This window comes from Clarias gariepinus, chromosome 3 (assembly GCF_024256425.1).
Source record: "Clarias gariepinus isolate MV-2021 ecotype Netherlands chromosome 3, CGAR_prim_01v2, whole genome shotgun sequence".
Taxonomy (NCBI): domain Eukaryota; kingdom Metazoa; phylum Chordata; class Actinopteri; order Siluriformes; family Clariidae; genus Clarias; species Clarias gariepinus.
The window spans coordinates 9,660,529-9,687,206 of record NC_071102.1 but is presented as its reverse complement, the minus strand read 5'-3'; the positions used below and the strand labels follow the sequence as shown (position 1 = coordinate 9,687,206).

Genomic DNA, 26,678 nt, shown 5'->3' with positions numbered 1-26,678 from the left:
TGAGATTCCATGCTAACATCATGCAATTCCTGTACATTTTTCACTTTCCTCCCGTAAATCTCCCGGTCTAATACAGTACAACCCCTAGGTGCTCTATTCGAGTCAGATCCAGTGACTGAGAAGGCAACTGAAGAGCCTTGAACTAATTTCTATGTTCATGAAACCAGATTGAAGGAATGCACATGGTCAGCGATGATGCTAGAGTGTATGAAGAAGACATTCACCACACCTTTACACCACCTCCACCAGCTTGGACTGCTGGCACAGGACAGGTTGGCTCCATGAAATCATACTGTTCATAACAAATTCTGACCCTTCCGCCTGGGTTCCTTAGCAGAAATTAAGATTTATCGGACCCGGTACCTTTTTTCCAGTCTTCAGCTATCCGGTTTGGGTAAAACTGTGTCCACTTCAGCCTCATCTTTCAGTTCTTTATACTATTCTTCTAAAAGTAAAAGTACATCCGTCTCAGATGAGCTGCATCTCTGCTCATCATAATTGTACAGAGTGGTATATTCAATATTCATATTGGTATATTCAATATTCATATATATTCATTGTACAGAGAAATATTCAAAGCAGCACATCTGGCACTAACAATCATTCCATGGTCAAAATCACTTCTCTGACTATTGATGTGAAAATTAATTGATGTAAAAATTAATCTACGTTTCTGGTCTATATCCACATGATCTTCATGCACTGAACTGCCACCCCATGACTGGCAGATTAGATGCAATTAGATGCAAAGAATTGAATGAATGAAATAGCATGAATGTATTGGTTTGCAGGTGTTCCAAATAAAGGGTACAGTGAGTGTAAATGATTCTTTCCAAACTGCAGACGAAAGGGTAGGATTAAATATGGAATGTATTTTATGATATTTATTGTTTACAAACATTTTTTTGTAAATATATATTTACATAAAAAATTTTTCAGATATAATCTTAAATTAGCAGTTGCGGGGGGGGGGGGGGTGTAAATAAATAAATAAAAAAAAATGCAGCACAATTAATCAGAATATTGCTATTATTCATACCCAGCCCTAGCTTTTCCCATCTCTTCATCGTCATTCAGTTGTATCAAGCAGACAACCAGATGTTGTGTTTCATATCACATGGCAATTAAACGAGGTGCCTAATGTCTAACAAGTCACACTGTTGTGGCTGCATTCATGATTGTTGCAGCTGCAGCTGTCATGTCAGGAGAGAAAAAAAAATTACTCCTTTTTTGTCGCAGTTATTTCTAAAGATTCAACACAACACTCAATGCTAACATTATGAACTTGCACTTAAAACTCCATGTCAGTATGTGGAACTAAGATATGTTTTAAGACAGATGCAAGTCTGCTAAATGTAAAACATGGTGCTCCTTATATGGAATTAAGTTTCTGCTCTTAAAACCAAAGCTCTATAAACAAACCATTGATTCTGAATGTTCTTCTTTTTACCTCATGGTTGAGAAAGCCAGCAGGCCAAAGAAGATCGTGTGTAGGAGGTTGTAGGCAACATCTGGGCGCATATGGAATGCCATCTCCTCTGGCACTCCAGATGTTCTTCCAGCCCCAAATTCTCTAGACCAGACAAGGAGGCAAAATATATACAGTATGCATTTTTCTATGAAAATAAAGTATCAAAAAGAAGACAATAATTAGTAGTTCTACTACAGGGAAGCCATTTAGACTATTTTTTTCCAAAATTTCTCTGGTGAAAATGGCTGCTGTATTATTTATTTATTTATTTATTTTTCGATTAGGTTGAGTTTTTTTTAATCAAGAATTTACATTCAACCTGTACTTTCAGTACCAAGTTTGTATGTACTGTATAAGAAAAAAAATAATAATAATTGAATATCCTCCTTTTATGACTTTCAGGACATTTAGATGATGCAACTTCCTGCATGTGATTTATGGAATATTGCAAATAAATTAGAAATATAATAGCAGCGAATATCTTCCATTTAACAGGGTTTTGTGCAATGCAACTAAAAATATAGCCTTCTTTATAACCTATAGATGACTCATGGAAAATGAGATGTTAAATAGATTCACACATTAATGCTAAAACATATTATATTTTTGAAAGCATTTTAATGAGTTGTTTTAAGGTTAAACGTAGATATATATTAGTATGTTTCCTCTTATTTATTTGAAGCATGAACATACAGTAGGTTGTTATAAAAAACACTCTTATCTATATTTATAATGCCTTTTATTTTACTTCCATTAATTGTACATGCAGTATCAATGGGATGCAGATGGTATCCCAATCATGGAATCTCCCACAGAACAGTGAATATTCATCAGCGTTAATTACAGATAAGAGAACATAGATAAAACACAGTCTATGAACAAAGGCTTGTGTGAAATCTATTCAGTACTCAGATCACAACACTAGAATAAGGAGCCAGTTCAGAGGATTGACTACACTCTACCATTCCTAAGGTTTCTCTATTATAAACTTTCATTATGTTTTATGTAGAAGCATAGAACAGTGTTTTTCTATCAGAAAAACCGAGTAAATGTTCTACAGTTAAGGGTATTTATAAAAATTTTATAGCTCAGGTTCCCCAAAGGATCCAAATACATTTCGACCATTCTTCGATTACGATTCAATTCAGTTTTCTTAACCCTCTAAACACAGGTCAATTTTTCATTAACACACACACACAAAAAAAAAATACATTCAGCACATGGTTTCTTTGGGATTTATGTTGTTTTGTGTTAGAGACAGTACTTATAAAGCCTAAGCATAAGCTATAAAAATAAAAAAATGCTTTTGTCTGTACATTGCTCAGAACTCGGGAGCTCTTTCAATGAGCAAACTTCAATCTTTACGTTTCTTACACTGGAGGACCCGAAACCAGTCTGTATGTAGTATTTGCCTGAAGTTAAACCTGCGTCAATTATGAAATCAAAATGGTCAGTAGAAGTAAAGTTATGAGCAGGTACGGGCCAGATAATGTCACGGTATCTAGCGTTTTTTTCTAATTTAGCATTTAAATTTATCCACCTCGAGGTGAGCATGGCTATATATGTCACTCAAAAAATGCAATTAATGCAATATGTTACCATGTATAGACAAAGTATGCAGAAGACACAGAAACGTCAAAATCTTTAAGAAACGGAAGCGCGACACATCAAGGCTTACTCCCAAATTGTTTTTTTTTTTTTATTTAATAAGATTTTAATTTTATCTTCAGATTTAATAATCCACTAGCTACTAATAAGCAATATTATTAAGAATATTTTACTGCGAATATAAACATGCTGAAGTCATTTCCAGACAAACTTTATCTTTACCTGATCTACTTATTTAATTTCTCATCTGTGATTTAGTCTCTGATTGCCCAAACAGGGGGTATATTTATTGGCTAACGACAAAGAAGTACAATTTAGCGTAAAACAAGGTGTAAGATAGTTAACCTTAAATGAATGTATTTCTTTGTATTAATAAGTAAGGGAGAAAGTTGTGCCATACAGAAAGACAGGCAAATGTACGTGGGCTACAACCTAAAATAATATTATCACTGATTACATTAAAGTTGATCGGTTTACTGTATTTATAGCTGTAACCTATTAATTTCTAAAAACTATTTTTTCGCCAATGATAGATATTTATGCTAGTTTTAAAATAATAATAATTTTTAAAAAGTGCTTCAGGTTACTTGACAGAACAACCAGGATATCACACGTGTACTCCGAAAACATCACTGCAGCCGACTGCTTCTTGTTGAAGTGCTGCTACACTCCATTAGAAGGCAGGAGGAAGGCTATACTTTTGAGCTCAGATCTGATTGCCTAGTGTCGCTATGATTAATGCGAGAGAGCAAGTATGCCACTCTATCCATCTGCTCCCAAGACTTGGCCCAAATTTAAACTTGTGATCTTCAGACGATTGGGCGAATACTTTTATATTTCGCCACTCAGGATTCAGTGCACATTTGGCACGGAATTGGCTATATGTGAGGTGGATTGGATGGTGGTTGAAACCGGATGATTCTGGGCACGGGCGAATCGATTTGTGCATGTTTATCCAAAAAAATAACATTGCAAAACAAAATAAATATAACTTGGCAGTTTGGAGGAAATGGATTTTTACAAAAGATGACAAAAAATATTACAAACTGGTATATATTTGTAATGTCTCAATATTATGTCAGTTTGTTTTGGTTATATAGGTTTTAATAATTTTATTGTTTTGCAAAATTCTATAAATCATTTCATAAATTCTATTCTATATATGTTTCCATGTAAATATGCAATGGGCATATATGAGCGTTGTTGGAAAAAATAACTTTTTAAATTACAAAAAAAAAAAGCCAAAAAATGCTGTTTGACTCATTTTGCAGTAAAACCATTTAAATATACTGTAGTGGCGCAAATAAAATATGAACAATCTCATCAGTTTCACTTTTTATCATATCAGAGCCCTGCAAGAAATATAAGCTAATATTTTCTTATCTAGACTCATTTTTCCAGCATCTTTAAAACAGCATTGACAAAAGCGGAATGTTCGAAAATGACTCGACATAGACTTTATTTTTTAAATGACAAAGTTAAGCAATAGAAGGCAACTGTGTTGTTAGCATTTAGTCACATCAGATTTAATTTAGTACAAATAAGATTTTGTATCAGATAGAAAAGCAATCATAATTTGAAGGGAAAACATGAAACACAATACACTGTCACTACTGTTTTTCATTCGAAACACAAAGCTAATGCTACAATAAAAAAGCATTGCTCTGTCGTAGTGGATTCCTTTATAAAAAATTAAAATGCTAAATGAATGTCATAAGTAATTATTATCCACCATAAAAATATATATACTGTAATTCTTTTTTGTATTTTACAGGGTGGTTCCATTAATGTAAAATACAATACACATAAAGTGTTACATACTGAAAAGCAAAACCTTTATTGCATTGCTCTTACTTTGCTTTGTCCCTTCAACAGAAAACAATCAGGATAAAAAAAAAAAATCGAAATCATTCTTATTGTCTGCAAATAATGAAAAATGTGTTTGTTTATGTGGGTACCTTAGGTTGGTGAGAGCAGCAAGTGCCAGCACGATGACGAGTATCGAGAGTGTACAGAGGTAAGGGTACAGCAGCAGAGTAGCAGCTAAACGATCGAACGTGTCCAACGGCAACAAGCCAAATGCCTCCTCACACAGATACAGACTGGCATCAAAATCTCTGGAAAATAGAAACAGGACAATGCATGCACATTTCATTTTACCCAAATACACCATGGGGCATTAATGGCAGCATAATAATTATTCTATAGGTTTTTATTTCATGTATTTATGAGCATCAAGTTATAATTTATTCCTTAATATTATGTATAAAGCATTCACATGAATAATATGATTAAGGTTACGCCCACACGTAGCTGGGTATTTTTAAAAACTGAGATTTTTCTACTTCGTTTTTTTAAATAATTCTGTTCACACTATGTTTTTAAAAATATCTTTGTCCACATAAAAATGCAAAACAACCTTGTTACGTGCTGTTAGGAGAATCCTTAGTCAACAGGAGGCCAATCAGAACTAGACAAAACGTCATTACCGATTGCGCTTTGTAGTAGTGATGGGAAGTTTTTGGCTATAGTTCCATTAATGAAAATATTACAATGCAGCTGAGGACATATTATGATATAAACAGAATGAGCAGCTCACCTCTCATATCTTCTGGCCCGAATCGTTTGTTCTTTTGTCACGTGACTCTCATAGACGCTATGCAGTGCATTACACAGAAAACAGAATTGAGCAGTTCTTCTCATGAGCCTTCTAGTCAGAGTTTTCAATGACCAAAATTGCGTTTGCATGTGGAGAAAAGCCAAAACCGCAGATAAACATCTACGTTTTTAAAAATACCCAGCTATGTGTGGACATGGCCTAAATCAGCATTGAAATACAAAAAAGACTCAGAAGGAGAAGCAGAAACTGGGGGGATAGATAATGTAAGAGGAAAGTTATATATATATATATATATATATATATATATATATATATATATATATATATACACAGTATATAAAAAAACTAGAAATCGTAGCATTAATGGTCATTAAACCCTGTGGGCAGTGTGTTATGTGGAAACGTAATATCCAGTGAACGAGCTGATTCTTTTGCGCATCAGATGACATTTTTCACAGTAGCGAGACCTCTATAAATCACACCGAATTAATAGTTCTGTCTAGCCTCAGTGAATAGTTGAATCCTGAATAAAACACTGCATCAATGGCCCTGATTAATGCCAAAAGGTTAAAAATTACAGAAGGGGAGAGTCTCAGCATAAAACCTACCTTGTAGCCCCCAAGCCAAACTTAGCCTTTATGAACTTGAAGATGTGCTCATCCGATCTCAGCTGAAGGACTCGCTATCATCAGGAACAAAGAAAAAAGTGGAAAGAGGAAAAAGGGTGAGCTGAATTGAGTTATAGGAGTAGAGTAGAGACAGGTGTACAAACAATAATAATAATTGAATAAACATAAAAAATAAATGCAAGACAGCACTCTAGAGGCAATAATCAGAAAAACACAAGTGGGTTTCAGACAATATGAGGATGATCATTACAGATAATTGTGACAATATGCTTCACTAGTAGTATCATCTGGACTTCCAACTCAATCATTAATCATGCTAGCTAATTAAAGCCAAAAGTTTTTCCTCTCGTTTCTGTTTTTACACCAGGTTTCTTGCCTCAATAATAATCCCTTATTTTATATTTGGTCCTATGGGAAGTGTAGTCAAGGCAATGCTGAATAGATGCACGTTTAAGAACACTCATCGATTTTCAGATGGGGCAAACGCCTCTACATGTGCAGCATAAGCCACATTTACAGCATTTGGCACAGATGCCCTTATGCGGAGCGACGTACATTTATCTCATTACACATATAAGCAGTTACGGGTTAAGGGCCTTGCTCAAGGGCCCAACAATGGCAAGTTTGTCTGTTTACGTCCACCAAGAAAGAGGACACGGCGAGTAAAATCAAACATATTTTACCATAGAGCAATCATTGCTGCTAATAAACATACACAATGAAGTGTTTCTTCAATCCATTCTGAATAATGCTAACTAAATAAATACATAAATAAATAATGCTGCACAGTAGTCACATTCAAAACTGCAATATAGACCTCTTTGCAGTTATTTAATCACAAAAGGCTGCAATTTATTACATATAATATACTGTTCACGTACTCAGGAATTTTGGTAGTTTTTTAATAATGAAAGTATTTTTAAAGACTTTTGAGGTGATCAATAAATAATGAAATAAATGAATGAAATGAAAAATTGGAGCATGTTAGAAAATTGCAAATACATTAACGCCTCGTTTCTTCCTTGGTATCGACTTATAAGCGCCTTATCGAGTCATTATTGATTTTATGCCTTATCGGTTTTTATCACCTCCTTACCAGTTCAGCAGCATTTGGCACTCAAAAATTCACGTATTTAATGGAGATGGAAGTAATGACAAAATTAAATGATATATTTTAAGGAAAACCGTCATGATAAAACACGATTGAAAGATACACTACACCGTTCAAAAGTTTGGGGTCACTTTCTAAATCCATGATCGTTCCTGATTTTTAATTCTTTCTACATTGTAAAGGAATGCTGAAGACGTCCAAAAAATGCATTAATCTCCTTTGAACAGTTAATGGTGAGATGTTTCTGCTACTTATGCTCTGTAAAGACTTCATAATGCCTCTAATCTGAGGTGCTGTTAATTGGTCATTTTTCAGGCTGATAACTCTAAATGAACTTCTGGTCTGCGGCAGAGGTAGGTTTTGGTCTCGCCCTCCTGGGATGGCCTTCATAAGAGCCAGTTTCATTATGGTGCTCAATGGATTTTGCAAATGCACTTGACAATACTGTTTTTGCAAACTATTACAGAAAGGCTGACCCCTGTGTCTTAAAATAACAACTAACTGTTGTTTTTGTTGTTACGTAGTTATCTAATTCCATATGTGTTATTTTATAGTTTTGAAATCCCCAGTATTGTTGTAGAATGTAGAAAATAAATAATAAACAAAAACAAAGAAATTTGCAAGTAACCCCAAACTTTTGAACAGTAGTGTAGATTACATGTTAAAGTCTGATGCACAATAGAAATGTGTTAATCTAAAATGTCTAATAATTCATGTTAATTTCATAATAAAGTCAGATGACGAAAAATTTACCATATCATTTTATCAAAAATTAGGGCATTGGTTTTGTGCGCATGCGACACCCCCAACCCGCACACATCGTACACCTTACCCTGTATCGTTCAGGCTCTATTAGGATAAAGAAAATGACTGTACTGCAGAAGCTCAGAATCAAATGACAAAATAAAAATTTAAATGAATAGATTTAAAATATGTACACACATTTAACTGTGCAGTCAAACATAAAGTGACGCTAGGGATAAAAATTAATAAAGGAGAAAAGCAAAAATCAAAGATAATAATCATAATAATTTATTGATACAAAAGAAGGAGAAAATAAAATAAAAAAATAATAAAGATATAGAATATAAAGTGGGATTGTTCTGTATGTATGATTGTGAATCTCTTTCACAAGATTTTCTCTTAATCATATTTATTAGCTTTTGAGTGCCTTATGAATATTAAAAGTGCCACATGACTAAGTTCAATGCAAATATATTAATGTCATTATAAATACTGAGATGTACTGTATTTCCCTCTTTTGATATTACTATATCACTCCTCACACTGTTTTAAAGTAGGTGTGATAGTCTGATTGATGTCTTCGCACAGCTGTAAATGTGTTGATTACAATGGGATTATGTAAATATTATTTTTCTTCACTTTGAGAGAACAAAGTGGAGTCAGCTTCGCCAATCCCTTGTTTCTCTTTACAAGTGTTTTTTATAAATTAAGTGATATTTAAGCAACCCAGAAACATTTGTACAAAAATGGTTCTTATATCCACACAAGTTGGAAACATCCCCTTCCCCACACTTAGCGCTACATTCACATGCAGGATTTATGTCAATGGCTCTATTCAGATGTAATTAAATGCTAACTGCTGCAAATTTTTTTATTTTCTTTTACATTTTTAGACGTGCTAGCGCATGCCCGATGCCCAAGAGAACAAAAAGGGCCTAAATAGAGAAACAAACTAAAATCTTCAATATCGATGTAAGAATCTTGTCCTGAGAAAATTACTCGTCACATAAATCCACATGAGGCTCTTCAGGTTTTTTTAATTATTATTATTATTATTATTATTATTATTATAATCATGTTTTTTTGCTGATTGTGTCCAGCATTGAATAATTATGACCACGAATGGCTGGAACATGGTTGTTTATTTACAGTATGACTATAATAAAGCTGCGCAAACTTTCACTTTGTAGAAGGCGATAAGGACAGCTTGATTTCTGTCATAAAAAGTGGCAACTTTTGCAAAGCAGATGAAAGTACCCCAGAAAAACAACAAAACTGAAATATAAACTCGCTAAATAAACGCTGCCTTTTGCAAAGTGAAAGTGCAGTCGATGTGAGAAGTATTATTTTAGTCAAACTATACTCGAATCACAAAAAAAAACAAGAAATACAAAAACATAGCAGATGCGTAATGAGTAAGTTAACATCTCCGTAAGAGTCTGTAGCGTCGTTTTAATTTATCTTAATGACGGTAGGGTTGTCACATTTATTTATTTATGTATTTATTTATTTATTTATTTGGGTCTCAGTAGAACATTGTTAAATTCGTTAATGGCTGGCTGTTGAAACATCATTTGTCCATAACACGTCCTTATTGCTCATGTTAAAATGCGCTATAGACGCATTTTCATGCCCTTACGTATTTGTTTACGTAGTTCACGGTTTGATGGGGGGGCGGTCACTACACGTGAAAGATTAACTGGACTGGTAGAGCCAGCAAGGACTGCAAGCGCAATAGCAATATTTGTCAAAATAATCAAAAATTGTGCGGCCCTGTAAATAAATAATTAAATACTACGACAGAGCAGCTGAATTTTGGGGACTAAAAATAACCATGGTATCGCCCATTTCGGTATGGCGAAAAGGATGTTACCGGAAGCAAAACACCTTCAGCATAATTAGATTGTTTTTTTGCTAATTCATCTAAAACACTCTGTATTTCTTTTCTTCTTAGAAGTTGTTCTGAATTGCCACTGAACACAGATAACACAAGTTACAATGCTAACTACCTAAGAACACAAGGCTGAGTCCCAAATCCCTCTTTAATCCCGGAACAGAGACACTACAAGGGCTTGTACACCCTACATAGTGCACTAGAATTCCATTTTATGCTATTTGGGATTCATCCTCAGAACAGTTCATTATTAGCTTAATAGGTAGTTATTTATTAATAGGTAGCTATTAATTAGTAAACTTGAATTGTCAGTTTTAATTCACATTACCAGTACATCATTTTATAAAGTGTAAAGCACAGCATATTCCATCCATAGCATGATGGATGTCATTTGCAAGAGAAGCACTTGATACGTTAATGCTATCGATAGCAAACGCCACCAATTCCAGAAGGAGTCACATATTATTGCACCTTCACACAAATCAAACTTCTGACAAATTATTATATTTGTCATCCATGTTTACATACTTTTCCTCTTTTGAATAAGTTACAAAGTCTACCACAACATACTGCATAAAAATAAGAAGCAGAACAGAAGCTATCAAATGCTAGGTTTCTCTTATCTGTGTTACCAAGCATCATGTAAACAATTAGCTAATCAATCTTTCTGTTTTTTTGGCTCAAACATACACCTTAAACCTTGATCGTAATTATCAACATAATAATACATAGTATATAATAGTATTTTAGTTAACAGTATTTCTGCCATCTAATGTTGTGACTGACATCATGGTTGTCATGTGTCTGTAATCACAGACTACATTAAATGGCTAGTTTTCATAAAAAGCTTGGCATCTCTAGTTGAGCCTCTATTGCAGCTTATACGTGTGTTTTTGTAAATTTCCTCTTTTTCTTTTTTATATAGCTTAAAGCAGCTCATGCGACCAGAGACTAGCTTCAGGGCTCATGTTATTCTTATTAAAAATGAGAAAAGTCAATGATGGAAACGAGATGTTTAATGCGCAAACAGGCCATTTGTGTATTCTGTCCATAGCAAAAGCAAAACCTTTTGCACTAGCCAAAAATGATAACTATGTAATACAAGATTTTAATTTTTAACTCATCATAGCTACAGTAAACTGATCATTGATGGCAATAATAGCCATTAAAAATAACTGTAGTCATCATTTCATCATGTTACTTACAGTATATACCCATTCATTTTGAAATAGGTAATTTATTTTATGTAAGTGGATCAGTTTTTAGTTGAGTAACCCTGTGACAGAATATTTTTGCCCTGACTCTGAACAGATGTACTCCATGTCTCAGCACTCACCTTGGCTGAATAATTGATGATGAGAGTTAATGTGAGCACCAGGACCGCATGAAGAGCCAGCTTTCCTACACGCACGACAAAGCCTCCTGTCTTCAGTCCCGTCTGAGACCCACGGGGAAAGGGAAAAAAAAGAAAAAAGAAAAAAAAGAGTAGAAGGATAGGGGGAAAAAATAAGTAAAGCAGACTTGGTAAAGAGAAAGGTTCATTGCAATTACTGATTCTGGTTTCTGAGCTGTTTCAATTTGCATAATGTCCATTTATTGACTGTGCATACACATTACATGTGTTATACAACATTAATTAATCTGCACCCAAGGAAAGATATAAGATCATCTAAGTGTGTTGACTTGGAGAACAAGTGCATAGCCTTATTCAAACAAAGAGATTACAAATGGAAATAGAGGACAAACTCGAAAAAAAAAAAATCGAAATAACTATACAGCGGTTGCCAGGTTCTCTGCAAGCAGGATTTAAAGATCCTAGTTACATTTTAAGCACATATTTTGGACTTATTCTACTGAAAAATTCAACCAAATGATTAAATAGGACCCATTGTGCAAAAGTCAGCTGGGTCTCCAGTCTGGATAAACACACAAAAATACATGAGGAGAGGGAAAAAAATCACTGCTTTCATTTTTTTTTCTCTTGCTAACTCCTAAAAGGCTCGGTTAGCTGTTAGTGGTTAGCAGTTATTAACCTAACATTCTTCATCTCTTAGTTGTGTCCTAAGCATGGATCTTTCAGATCCCTGTGTTCTAATTGGGTAGACAAAATACAGTTCATCAAAGGGGAGTTACCTTTAACTTTTCTTAAAAGTTGTTTGAGCAATAAAAAATAAACACAAATAAATCTATACTTTTTTGGATTAAATTATTTTAGATAAACTGGCATTTTCATAATAAAGTTGTGACCTGTCTGAATCAGTTGTTTACAAACTATATAAAGTCAGTGCTTGAATAATAAATTTCTACATGATAAGATTATGCACTTTCACTGAATATCATACTCTGTATGGTTTTGTATGTGACAAAAATAAAATTTTAATTTGAACTCATTATGAAATTATTAAATCAGCAATTATATTTGTAATTTGACATTCTGTTTCCTCTCTTTCTTTTCGTCTCTTTTTCTTTGCAGTTTTTTACATAGCTTTTTGGTGCTCAGCATTGGACAGTAGTCAATATGAGCATGTGTATTCACTCGCCTATTATTTTTAGTGTACAAGTGTGGTTTGGGAGGAATCCTATGACCTATGCTACTTTTAGTTCCCCCTTGGTAAGGTTCAACTTATAACAAATAGAAAAATCATGAAATCAGGGGGACAGATGGGAAAAATTACACAAATATGTGGTCAAAATACACAACACAACCACACTACTGTTCGAAAAAGTTTTCTGCTTTCTTAGCTTTTCTAAAATGGTTTCTACATTTTTTCCAGGTTTGAAGATGAATGCTTTTAAATTGGATCATTTTTCAGACTTTCCCCAGTGAGCACTGACTGATCATTCCGGGCCGGACTTTCAATTAAAAATATAGGCCTTCTTTAATCCATATAAACCCAATAGTAATATTTTTGACATCTTGAAAAAGAAGTAATACTCCATGGAAAAACAAGATGTCCATTAAGGTTGGACTGTTTTCCTGATGGTAGAGAAGGTCCAGATGTCTAGAAGAGCTCTGCTTTAAGCTACATTCATTTTAATTTTACATTTCAAGTGCCATTTATTCCCCTTAACTAACCACATGAGAAGGGTGAATTTAGGCTCATACTTGAAAGTGCTTGATGAAAAGAACAGCCACGATGAAGCTGAGCACCAGTGAGCCCAACACCATGGAGTTACAGAACTGCAGCAGCCACACACATAGCAGACTTATAACTTGTACCAGGTACAGAGACGTCGCCTACATACACACAGAGAGAGAGAGAGGTATGTAATCGAACAGTATTTGTATTGAATATTCCGTCTCGTTCAAGTTTTTCACAAATCCTTTACTCCACATTCACAAAGAAAAAACAGGTGTTCAGGGTGTTTTATTAGTTTATATACACTCTGGAGTCCACTTGTGCCTGACTAAATTCATTGGACAAAGACAAGCACCTGTCTGTATAAGGTGTAAATGAAGTTTGAAAAAAAAAAAAAACATGAGGTCGAGAGAATGGTCTGTAGACCTGTGAGGCAGGATTGTGTCCAGACAAAGATCTGAGGAGGGATACACGAAGAACATCAACACCATTGAAACAGCATGATAGCCATCATTCCATCATTCTCAATTTGGAGGAGATTTGGAACAACCAACACAAGAGTCCATATATCTGGCCATCCAGCCAATCTGAGTAACTGGGGACATGGGTATTAATAGAAAAGTAACCAAAAATCCAAGGGTCACTAGTAATGAGATCCTGAGTTCTCTTGTGGAAATGGGAGATCCGGACAGACAAACAACCATCACTGCAGCAGTCAACCAATCAGGCATCTATGGTAGAAACCATTCCTCAGTAAAAATCAACATGACAGCCTGCTGGGAGTTTGCTGTGAAGGACTGTCGAAATCCTGTGGTGTGATGAAACAAAGGTTAAAAAATTTGGAACCAGGGAATCAGGCACTGTGCATCACCTTATTAAAACCATGCCTACAGTCAAACACAGTGGGGCAGCATCGTGCTGTGGGGATGTGTTTCTGCAGCTGCGGCTGGGACTAAGAGACTTGGGAGAAATGGATGTGGAAAAGTAAAGAGCTACCTTGAGTGAAAACCTTTTCTAGATTGCTCAGGATCTCAGGTTGAGATGATGATGATGATGATGATGATTATGCATACAGAAAGAGGAAAACATAGAAGTAGCTTCAGAACAACTCTGTGAAAGTCCTGGAGTGACCCAGACAGAGTCCAGACTCAACCCAATGAAGCAAACAAACCCAATAAATTAACAAAACACTCCAAACACCTGCACCTTCATGAACACTTTTTCATTGAGAAGTATTGTGTGGAATTGGTGAGAAAATAAGGGAGTTTAATTAATTTTAGGGTGAGTGTGAAACATGACAAAATGTGGAAAACTGAAAATCATCAGCAGGCACTGTATATAAATACCCATACACAAATACAGATAGTTGCATTAGTGATATACTCAAAAGAGATTTAATTAAATACTTTTAAACTATGTGTTTCTGTCAAATACTGTGTTTGCATGTGCGTTACCTGCTCTGCTGTAAGAAAGTCCAGCGAGTCGAGAGTGAAGATGAGGAAGGCCTGCACCAGCAGGATGAACTGATTAAACTGCCACGTGAGACAGAAACTAAGCGTGCAGACAAACACCAGCCATAGCACCACCCTCTGTGCAGAGAACACAGACACACACACACACACACACACACGCACATAATGGTAAACCCCAACTTTCCAAACCTCGGTACAGGATGTCCCTGTTACGGAGAATTCTTCCAAAACATAACCATCTGTCTGAAGGATAGACTGATGGAACATCTCACACGGTTCATCACCAGTTCAACACTAATACCTCTTTCAGCTTGATCACTAATGTTTATAAACCTCCATCTGAGCTGTTATATCACCTCAGAACAGTCAATAAAAGAAATCTAAATTCTGTGGCTAACAAGAACAATGATTCAAACATCCTTCCCAGCGTTTTTGAGTGTACTTGAAATGTGATCATGGGTGTTAGATACCTTAATTCATTCAGTGTGACAGTTATACAGCTGTACTCAAAGTATACGGCCAAAACATGGTATAGTGGTGCTAAAAAGTGTCTCAACAAGGTGAAAAAAGTGATTTTTTTTTTCAGATATCATCATATAACACCATTTTTCATAATACTCCTTATCTCCCAATCCATGCAACATTTTTTGTAAACATGCATACACAATTTATATTTTTATCAGATAAAAAGAAATATAAAAAATTACTAAATACAATTTCAGGCCCTTTTACAGAATGTAGTGTCCGTAACTTTTTTGAATTCAAATCTTTTAATAATCTAAATTGTCATTCAGATGAAATTTAAGAAAAATTTAGATTTCACATGCAAAAGACATAAACCTGAAAAAGTATATTATTCAAAAATGCAAAAGGCTAAATTGCTTAAATATGTCAGCATGAATGGTTACGGACACTACAGATTTTTTGCTTTCACACAAAGCACTGAGATAGCCCAGAACTTTTAATGGTATGTGTGTTGACAATAGTTACTGGGCAGATTACAAAACGCAATTTTAACTGAATAAACTATACTGTACTTTTCTATGTTTTATGGCCATATAACATAAGGTCTAATTTGCAATAAAAAAAAATGCTAGTAATTTGGGGGGGGAACCATTAATTTTGCACAGGATGCTTTAGTTTAAAAAGCAATTTTTACACATATGTCATATGCTCATAGAAGATTACACCAATTTAAGTGTTAATACCCATAAAGAAATGTGAATAATTTGCACTTTAACAGTATGACGCTAAAAATTGAGCTTTTTTGTGTGTGTGTGTGTGGGGGGGGGGCATATAAAATCATCTCTCCAAAACAGCTCAAGTTAGCAACTTGAAATTTTTAGGGAAGCAAGATTGGTCACTTCCATGTTGCAGAAACTTTACATTGGCATACACATTTTCTGTATTATATGATACATATTATATAACACAAAAAAATGCTTTTGCCGTTAGGAATCAGATGATTGATGAGACGATTGTGACATAGTGTGTCTCCTGAATCATGTGACAGACTCCTACCTGGTGCTGCAGCCGGAGCTGAGGACGCAGGTAGCAGGTGATGGCCGCAACCTGCAGCGCGAAAAATGGCAGAGACCAGTTCTCTCTCAGAGAGATGGTGAACTCCACACGTGTTGTGTCTACTCTACACACACACACACACACACACACACACACACACACAAATGCAATTAGTACTCAAGGTCATACTCTGTATTTTAAATGTTCTTTTATTCTTAGAAAGAAAAAGCAACAATGGAATTATTCAGAAAGCCTTGTCCCAAAGGCAAAACCTTATAGAATAGCAATGAAGTCCTGTTGCATGAGGGAATTTTAATTGTGTCCGTGTGTGTATGCACCATACCTGTTGAGGATGTACCAGACGCCAGCGAGAGTCCCAGCCAGCCATGAATCACTGAGCATCCAACTGATAAGGAAGAGCGCGAGTACATACACTGCTTGTAGAGCAAACACAGTGTAGATGTAGAAGTACACCGGTTCGAGGTAGGACTGTAGATACCCAAACACAGAAGCACACACACAAACATGAATTTTTATTATTTTACAGACTAAGCATGAAAGAAACATATTGTGTATGTGCGTGTTAACCAGGGCAAACCATTTACCCATGGGGAACTCGGGTCATCAACATCTTGGCGGGCCTGCACATTTGAAACTTACATTTACATTTCTAGTATTTCTAAAATTTTTACATGGTGTAACTTGGATTTCCTCCTACCCAAGTCATCTCAATTGTCTTAATTAAATAATGTGAAAACATATTATTGGGAAGAAAATGTTTTTAACCAATATTTCAGCCATTTTTGGACTGTTTTACAGATTTAGTGACATCTGCTAAGATTTTCCTTGACTGTTGCATTACATTACAATATTGTAGTGCTTATATTGAAACTGCTGTTAAAAAATTAAGCTATACAGTACCTGAATGGGTAGCATCCTGTAGAATATACTCAGCAACACCTCCTGATAGATGTTCATACGCTGTAGAATATTAATAGTCCTCATAGACTCTGTTGTGTTGTCATTTATCAGCGCAGATAAACCTGCATAGTCACACTTTACATTAGCACTCATTCAACTGATTATTGCATTGGCCATCATTAACATTCCATAAATATTACATAATTACATGAAAATTCCATTGTTTTCTTTGACATTTATTCAATCTATAACAAAAAAAACTAAAAGAGAAACTACAATAATTGTGTATAATTAACTCGTCTAATAGTAAAAATCTTGTTGTGCAAAGCTAAAAAGCAAAGATGCTATATGAGTTTATATATATATATATATATATATATATATATATATATATATACATACACACACACACACACAACTGTGTATTGCAAAGATATAGCCATATTTTACACACACTGTGTATCAGTGTGGCAAAAATGTGTATATAAACTTCAGGAAAAGAAAAATAGAATGGTGCATTTTTTTCATTTTATTATTACATTTTTATTTTATATTATTTATTTTTATTTTTTATTTTTAGGTCATGGGCGGTTGTTTAAACATTTCACTGCATATCATACTGTGCATGACCGCGTATGTGACAAATAAAAAAAAATTATTTAAATGAATAAATGTTTAACATAACAAAATATAACGGTAGCTATAGCTTCTTTTAATTGTTTTTTTTTTTTTTTTTTTTAGCTCTGCCATGTGTGCTAATGACCTATTTAAATGACTGATTTGGAATAAGAGTTTTTAATATATTTCAGTAATTAAATTAATTAAATGTTTACAAATATAAATAAACATAATGATTACAATTTATGCCACAAAAATATTAACAACAATAGCTGAACATACATCATTGTTGTCTGTTGTTGATAATAATAATAATAATAATAATAATAATAATAATATCATAATATTATTAGTGTTATTATTATTATTATTATTATATTTATTTTTTTATTATTAACAGAAAACATCTTAAAAAAAATAAACTATACAGTAGATAATCACTGTGTATGAGATTACATTTAAGTTATCAGCAACCCACACAGTTTACACAGTATTTTGGTGTTTATTAACCATGCAAATAATATAGCTGCTTAAAATAAATAAGTAAGATAGTACACTGTCCGATTTTGAAATTAAACTTTGATTGAATTAAATAGAAATAGAAAATTCACAGTACCCCAAAAATCTACTCTCTTACTTATTTATTAAGTTATAAGTTATATTTATTAAGAGAGTTACTTATAACTCTCTTACTTAATTTTTTTCAGGTGTTTAACGATTAATTAATTAAACTGCATTGCACAGCTCCAAATACTACTTTTAGTAATTTTAGTAATAATAATAATAATAATAATAATGATAATAATAACAATAATAATAATAATAAAAATAAGTAGTAATAATGAGAAGAACTTCAACTTTGGTTAACGGCCAATGATTAATGCTTTCTTTCTTTGTACAAGTTAATACTATTAGAAATTATATTTCAAAAAAGAAAGAAAGACATACTTTCTAAACAACAAGAAAATTTTTCCACAATCTTAAATTGCCATTATAATCGGTTTATACAAACACGCTGCGAGTTAAGGTTTAAAGCCATATAGATCTCACTTAAGCAATGCTACAGAGACTATGTACAAAAATCCCATATAAACATATTCAATAAAGAAGTGAACATCTAATCAGGAACCAAGACCATTTACATGATGATGCCCAATTGCTCAGGGACAATAAAGCAGCACCCAGAGAACAGCGATAAGCATAGTTGCAGCAGCTGTCCATTTGTTCTACATTGCTAATGGCTTAATTGGAGCACAAAAGTGATTTGGCTCACTCAGAGCACTTTGAGAAAGTTTTTTTGTTATAGTCCTTCTCTCTTCCGTAAGTAGCAGAACTCCCGTGATTGCACTCGCTTTACTCTAACAGTAACGGAAAACAGACAAAGTGGACTGGAGGGATGACTGGTCAGCTCATTACTTCATTTACATTGTATTCAAGTTCCCACTGGCTCGATATCTAGACCAAGAGTAAGCTGAATGGCAATTAGTTTAAAAAAAAAAAAGAGAGAGAGAAGAGGACAAATCAAGTTAATTTAGAAACAAAACACACATGCATGTTTAAATTATTAAATGGAGTACAGCAGGAAATTTGTAAAAATGGAAACAAACTACAGGACATATCTGTTTGATCACAGCACTGGATCTAAATGCACACCGCCAGAGTTAGAGCAACGTTGATATGTCCAAATGCTAAGTGGCATACAAATACAGGTGGAATAAAGATTGTGGGCACATTGACAGAAATCCTAGTCCACTACTACATATATTCTCAAGTTTGACTTGTATTTGAAGTTCCATCTTTGGTTCAGAGTGCCTGTTTTTAGAAGAAAACAAATCCCACACTTGGATTTCTGTAACCTTTTCTGTGCCATTTTTGTGTCAATCATTTTGCTTTCCTGGTAGAACTATCTGACAAAGGCAACCAGGTTTTTGTGCTAAGCACCACCAGCTATAAAACAGCTAAAAAGCACCAGTGATCCACCGGGATGGTTTTCAATGACCTATCAGTGTGGGACCTGTCAAAATTCTGTGATGAAACCAAGATGAACTTGTATCAAAAGCATGGGAGTATAAGAATATGGATAAGGTAGGAAGGGCTCATGATCCAAATCATACTACATCATCTGTCCAAAATGTTAAAGCAATATTATGGCATGGGAATGTATGGATTTTAATAGAACTGTGTCAGTGGTGTTTGCCATATCAGATTGCATCACCATCCAAATAATTATGGACTGTCCATTGATGCTGTTACTACGTGATGCACTACTTATTCCCACCACCTGCTGAACCACACACATTGGTCATAGCACAACATTGTAGCTGGGAAAACAATTCCAAGTGAAAACTGTTATTATGCAAACATTTCAGCATAATTCTTATTCTATACAATACATTTATGAGATGTGGCGATAATTCTGGAGGAAAGAGTATAAATATGTCTATGTTAAGTTTGTCACCCAATTGAGATTACCTTAAATTGAGCTGATGTTCATTGCAGACCATGTGCTCTTCTGCATTTCATTCATGGCCTGTTTTTTGCATCTATGGCAACATAAAAGCACTAACTCCAGTCCATCTTGTACATGTGGCTTCAACTTGAATCTCAGCAACTGATAGACATTTAGTTTGGCAACAGTTGTATTGCTGTCTGCTCTGTTTAAAAAGTTGTGCATTTGGACTAGATTCTGCTGGACTTGTAAATCACTTTGAATAAAAGCGTCTATGTAAAAATCTGGCAATGTTGTCTTATTATGGGGAAGAAGAAAAAAAACAGCAGAGCCTTCAGGCCATTTGGACAGCAGGCTTCAAAACTGAATAAATCTCCATACCTTCCTGTATAGTTGAGGCACTGAGCATCTGTTTGTAGTAGGAGTAGTAGAGGCCACATTCTGTCCGAAAGGAGATTTCACGCTCCACTTCCTGCCAAAAAATCCAGAACATGACAAATGAGCAACGGGATCAAATAAAAGCCATGACATACGGTGTCTTCTGTGTATGTAACAGATGCTTATTTAAGCGGTACGTTGTTTTCAGACAGATGTCGGCATAATGGAGTTACAATAAAAGTTGAAGACAAACAGGTGCGATAACTGTGGCTGGTTAAAGTAGTTCATATAAAAATCCCTCCTGTTTAACATGGATTTTTAGCACAGATCAGACAAAATATCCTGAAATAACCAATCGAAACTCTGCTGAACTAGAGTCGCACCCTTGCTGTATTTCTTCCCTACAAACAGTGTTCTTGTGAAAGAACCCAGATCCACTGTCAGATGAAGTGCATCATTGATCCCTGCTCTTGCAGACTCAGCTTATGCTCTAAATTTACACCGTATGAGGAAAAAATGAAATATAAAACACATTAATGTCTTTTTTTTTAAACGGAGACAAAATGCACTGGAAATCCGCTTGAGAAATAATAAAGTAAGAGTCACAACATCCTGATAGCGAAACTCATTATAAAGTCTGCACCAAAGCTGCTTTCAACTTTCAATATTGCATGCATGTGGTTTAAGAAATATAATTATCTTTTTAAAGCAAATTTATTGCAGCACAATTGTAGACATGCCTGACTACAAATACATCTGTCAGGGAAACACTGGATTATTATTATATTTTTTTTAATTCTAGACATAAGTAGACATAACACCAAATTAGATTAAGTTCATATTAACCAAACTTCTCACACACTCAAAGATCTACAGACTCGCACTTACTTTTTCAAAGTGGTCCTTCTTACCTCCAGCTGTGAAAACCAAAGCAGGTTCTCATGGATGGAATTAACATACCAAGCATGGAAGAGCCCAATCACCCCTGCCAATGTTAAACCAGCCACCATGGCAACAGTCTTCCAACACCTCAAGTCCTTAAGCTTTATCCATGAAGAATGGCAGCAACCTGTGTCCAGCCACTGCCTTGTTTTTAAGAGCCTTGTGTGTTCTTTTGTTGAATAGACGGTGTCCAGAATGCTCTCCCGCATGCTCTTGCCTCTCCGTCTTGTCTCCATTACTGCTCTCCTTGCCTTTGAGATCTTCCTTTTTACTTCCACTGACGATCAGCGAACAATTCGGCGAATGAATCCGGCATGTGCTTTCCCAGTCTCGAAGGAGGAGCTGGCTCAACGAATGCTACTAGCTCATTGTAAAACGATCCACGTTTCACAGGATATTTTATGAGATCAGTAAGAAGTAAGGAAACTTTTGTAGGCACATAAACCACCAGTTGGCCAAAGGAACTGAGCATTCCATGACTAGACAAGACAGCTGAGATAAAAAGGAAGGTATTTGAGTAGCACAACCGGTGACCTTTAACAAAGGAAAAAGAGTTGGAACATCACTTGGAAAAATGTTAAAAGCATTTGTCCCGGCTTTTGAAATGATCTAAAACCTCAGCTCCGGTCTGAAACGGTATCCGCAAGGTGCTATAACTGTCACGGACATGACGTCACACACAAGGCAGTACTGCTTGCAGCCGCTTTGCTTCTCACACACCGGTATCCCACAGGAGATACCAAGCCGACATCAGACCATTTTGGCACAACGGCTGAAAATCAAAACATCAGAACATATGGCCAAAATGCAGACAGTAAACACCTTGGTTACCAAGCTTACCAAGATATCGGGTTCATTTAAGAGAACTTTGGCTTACCTTTGCGTGACTCATTTTGACCCAGACTTGTACACTGATAGAGCACACTAAATCATGCACTGTATTTAATTTTCTCCAAACACAAGGCAGATACCTTTTGATGAGAATGCTTTCTCAGTCTGCTCTGTCAAAGACCAAGGGAAATGGATTTCCAGCATGCTGAATTTTCACTGTGAATATAAAGCACTCGCCCTCCTATGAGCCCTGACGAACTCCTGGAGGCATTTACCCACAGGAGGGAAACAAGGAACATGCTGGGATAAAAAAGCTCCGGTCATTTCTTCCTTCAAAGCCAAGTGAAGCATCTCCCACGTGTATTGAGCGAAAGAACAGATGACAGCAGAGAATGAGTCATAACTTATTCTTAAAATACTATACTGCACATGGTTGCATCACTCTTGTTCTTTCCATTACAGTTGAGGCCATACTTGATTTAAACCACAATGCGACCTTTTTATGAGGGGCCGAGCACATGCTGCGTCGACTGCATTCACCAGGCGAAGACAGGAAAAAAAAAAAGAAACAGAATGACTTTGCATAACAGGGCCAATAATACACTACCCAGGACTGTTATGTCATCATTTATCAAAAACTAATAGAAAACTTTTCTTGTATGTTTTTTTTTATGGATCCTAGCCATAGCCTACAGTGACTTATTCTCATATTTGAAATATAAATATTATTAGTTTAACTGCTTAACCGTGAGATGATGATGTGTTAGCAGGAGATTCTTGCGAGTGCATGCTAATTTGTCTGTGTAGAGAAAACTGTTCACTGTGTTCAGCAGGTTGTTCTTGGCAGCTCCGTTACGGATTTTTTATCTAAAAAACACACACTACTATATAATAACAGTACTGAGGTACATTGCACCACTGTGACATGCATTATGTTTAAACACACACACCAAGTAAATGTTCTTATTTTTCTATTTTCACCAAAAAAGTTGAAATGTAATAAAATAAATTTACTTTGTTACTGTATTTTAGTACATTTCACATATCTGTACTTTACTTGAGAAGTTTTAATAGTGGAGACTTATTACTTTTACTCCACTACATTGTTGAGTAAATATCTGTACTTTATACTTCACTACATTTCCACGAGAAAATGTTTGGCTACAGTGAACTAAAACAAAATGAGTACTTTTAATATTTTAATTAAGTAGAAATATAGATGGAGGACTATTATATTAGGGTAATATTTTTACCGAGGGTATCTCTAGATACAGTATGTATCTCAAGTACAGTATTTGCAACAGGAACTAATAGCACTTATGACATTTATATTAATAAAAATCACACGTGTTAAAAGCTTCTGATCTGCCCTTTCCTCCGAATTCTCTAAGTGAATTAGTCTCCAAACCACTCCTTACTTACACTTACACCAGTCTCAAAACATTGCAAGCGCTAATTAGACGAAAATCGCTATAGAAGCCGCACACGCCCTTGTGCTCTCAGCCACACAACATGTGCACTCACTGTAAAGTTGATTTTTGGAGGAAACCAAGCACGCGGAGAACATGCACACTCCATGCACACAGAGATAGGAATCGACCCCGGAGGTGCAAAGCGACAGTGCTAACTACTACACCACCGTGCTGCGTCAACAAATCACTTTTTCTCAAAATTTTACCTTCTTTTCTTTTAAAACAAACTATCTGTAGATCTATAAGATATTCAGCAGGTTTGTAACTTCATTGCTCGACAATACCTGACACTGCAAAATAAATACATCACTGAACAGAACATAATTTACATTCTTGCAATAATGCATTGTTTATTCTCAAATACCCTGTTGTATTACTGTAAGTGTACTAGGTTTTCTATATTCAACATTTTCCCTTCTCTTTTTTAAATCTATAAAGACAGTTATAAAATGCAGAGAATTATAGTAATAAAATCAACTGTAAATTCTGATCAAATCAGTTATGTGCATGACAGTCTGTTCTCATTACCCAATTATCATTACTGCACTTAGAGAATAAATAAACCTTATATTAGGAAACAGTATAATGCATATAATTACAAAGAGTTCCAATGATGATTAATCAAAGGGTTTCTGTCAAAAGTGTTTGGTTACCCCACTGAAACAGAAATGCATTAATACTCAACTGAAACAGTTATTTCTTTATTATCATAATAATTACTTTTTAAAATAATAAATTATTTGAAAAGATAGCACATAAGGCTATAGTGCAGAGCCGAATACAACTGGCTGATGTGAATACAAATACTACCCACAGGGTCAGAAGGCTTTGAACTGTCACATGTTGTTAATAACTGTTTAGTGGGATTATGGCAAATAATTTTGAGACAAAAGACATGTTTCGTCAAACACACTATGCAGTATTTTCACATTACAATACCATTCTTTTTAGGGGATAATATAATATAATACATTCAGTATAATAAGATTTATATTGTATATTGTATTTATATTGTAACAGTTATTAACAGAAGTCAATATGACGGAAATGGAATGCAGAACATGCCGCATGACCCAGTTACAACTCCCCTGTCATGCACATGTTTTTTTTTTTTTTTTTTTTGTCTGAGCAAATCTCATTATATGAGGATACACCACACTGCCAAAAAAAACAACTGTTTAAACCATCATCTGATCTGGAGAAGGCCACATGTTCAGACCTTTCTGATAGTTTTTAGAACATTAACCATGGGAAACGTCTCTGCCTAAACATGACATCTTTTTGGCTTTCCTCTGGACTTCTACAGCTTTCCAAATTACTGTATAATCTCCTGCCTACTGTTAGTGCATGTAAATTATTTGAGAAAACAAATCATTCACTTACCACATTTGGAGAATAAATCACACTTTTCCAGAAGGAAGCATGCATGTGTGTGTTTCAAATATTAAGTAGCAACTTAGAGAACACCACCAAATAAATAGGTTTCTCAAGAATTTATAACCAACAAGCTGCTTTTTCCGTTTAGTGCTCTAATATCACTTTTAACATTTAAACAAGTAGAGGAAGAATCATTTTCGTCATGCTTGATTGAACTAGGTGTGGTATGATATAAACATTTCATGCTATGATCATGCAATATATATATAGTGGAATACAGTGCATTGATATCTCCAGGTTATGATAATTTTAAGAAGAGATACATCACGCTGTATAACGTATTACATGTATTACTATATTATACACATATTGCATTGATGATATGATATTAGGTTCAACACTCATCAAGGAATATACACCGATCAGCCATAACATTCTGATCACAGGTAAACTGAATAACATTGATCACCAACCATACACATGAACATCGAAACCCCAGGCTCATGATGCCAAAAGAACCAAAGGCTAGCCCGTTAAGTTAAATTCCACATGAAAGCCAATGTAGCACAAAAAAACGGTAACTGCGGGCCACAATAGAACGGCACCAGAGCAGCTGGTGCACCACAGCCCGCCATGTACGGGCAAAGAGCTGAAATACTTGAAAAATATGTCCAATCCACAGCACCTAAGGAATCCACTGAGAACATCCTGGTGCCAGACATCACAGCACAGAGGCCCTGTGGAGCTGCTCCCTGTGGTCTACTGTAAGTGATTTTAATGTTAAGGTTAATTAATGTTATGGCTGATTGGAATTTATTATATAGGAACAGGAATCCTTTCGGGATTTAGACTAACATCGTGTTTTAAAATGTGTTAATTTTGCAGGGGGTCTGGAGCGAGCTGATTGGTTGAGCTCTCTCAGAAGAAAGGGATGGGAGACATTCTAGCGCTCTCACATAGGCCAATCATGGGGATAAGTGATCTCATGCAAGCAGGAAGAGTGGATAGCGCTTTCCTGAGTATTACACCGTTTCCAATGGAGCGTGACACCACCACACATCATTGACAGGCTGCAAAGCTGGTTAAGACTCTAGGTTGTTGGTTTGGGGTTCTGAGGATCTGGGTTCAAGCCCCGCCATGGATGGGTTGCCACACCCCATGCTACCCACCCACTGCATGCAGAGCTGTTCCCAAGCCCGGATAAAATAGGAGGGTTGAAATGTGCAGAGTTACGTGTGGATAGTCCGCTGTTGAAGGCAACAGCCGAAAGTAAGTTATTTAGGATATTTATAAATTTGAGATGTTAACAGGATTGCAATACAAATCACATTTGCACCTAGTTATCGTGATACTATTAAATTGGGGGTCCCTGTGTACTAAACATGACATAATTTTACCTAAACACAATAATTAATGTACATTTTTATTAAGTAAAATGAATGTATCCATTTTATTCAGCTAGGAGTGATCTACAAAATATGTCCACAAGTTACTCGATATCTGTATCAAAGCAATTCACATCATTTCCATTTCATACTTG

The 26,678-nt window shown here is 35.2% G+C and overlaps 1 protein-coding gene across 3 annotated transcripts in view; it reads right to left on the bottom strand.

Moving 5' to 3' along the window:
* dpy19l3 (dpy-19 like C-mannosyltransferase 3) overlaps positions 1 to 26,678 on the bottom strand; it is a 60,019-nt gene that overhangs the window by 27,301 nt on the left and 6,040 nt on the right. For 2 of the 3 annotated variants that reach the window (XM_053493511.1, XM_053493509.1), the window contains exons 4-13: positions 20,520 to 20,610; positions 17,072 to 17,193; positions 16,494 to 16,639; positions 16,151 to 16,274; positions 14,612 to 14,746; positions 13,184 to 13,315; positions 11,414 to 11,515; positions 6,308 to 6,381; positions 5,038 to 5,196; positions 1,451 to 1,573 (exon numbers count right to left, since the gene is read on the bottom strand). In XM_053493511.1, coding sequence (XP_053349486.1) covers positions 1,451 to 1,573; positions 5,038 to 5,196; positions 6,308 to 6,381; positions 11,414 to 11,515; positions 13,184 to 13,315; positions 14,612 to 14,746; positions 16,151 to 16,274; positions 16,494 to 16,639; positions 17,072 to 17,193; positions 20,520 to 20,610 — 1,208 coding nt within the window. Of the gene's footprint in view, positions 1 to 1,450; positions 1,574 to 5,037; positions 5,197 to 6,307; positions 6,382 to 11,413; positions 11,516 to 13,183; positions 13,316 to 14,611; positions 14,747 to 16,150; positions 16,275 to 16,493; positions 16,640 to 17,071; positions 17,194 to 20,519; positions 20,611 to 21,427; positions 21,904 to 26,678 lie in introns of those variants that run through there. The other variant, XM_053493508.1, reaches the window with a different exon arrangement.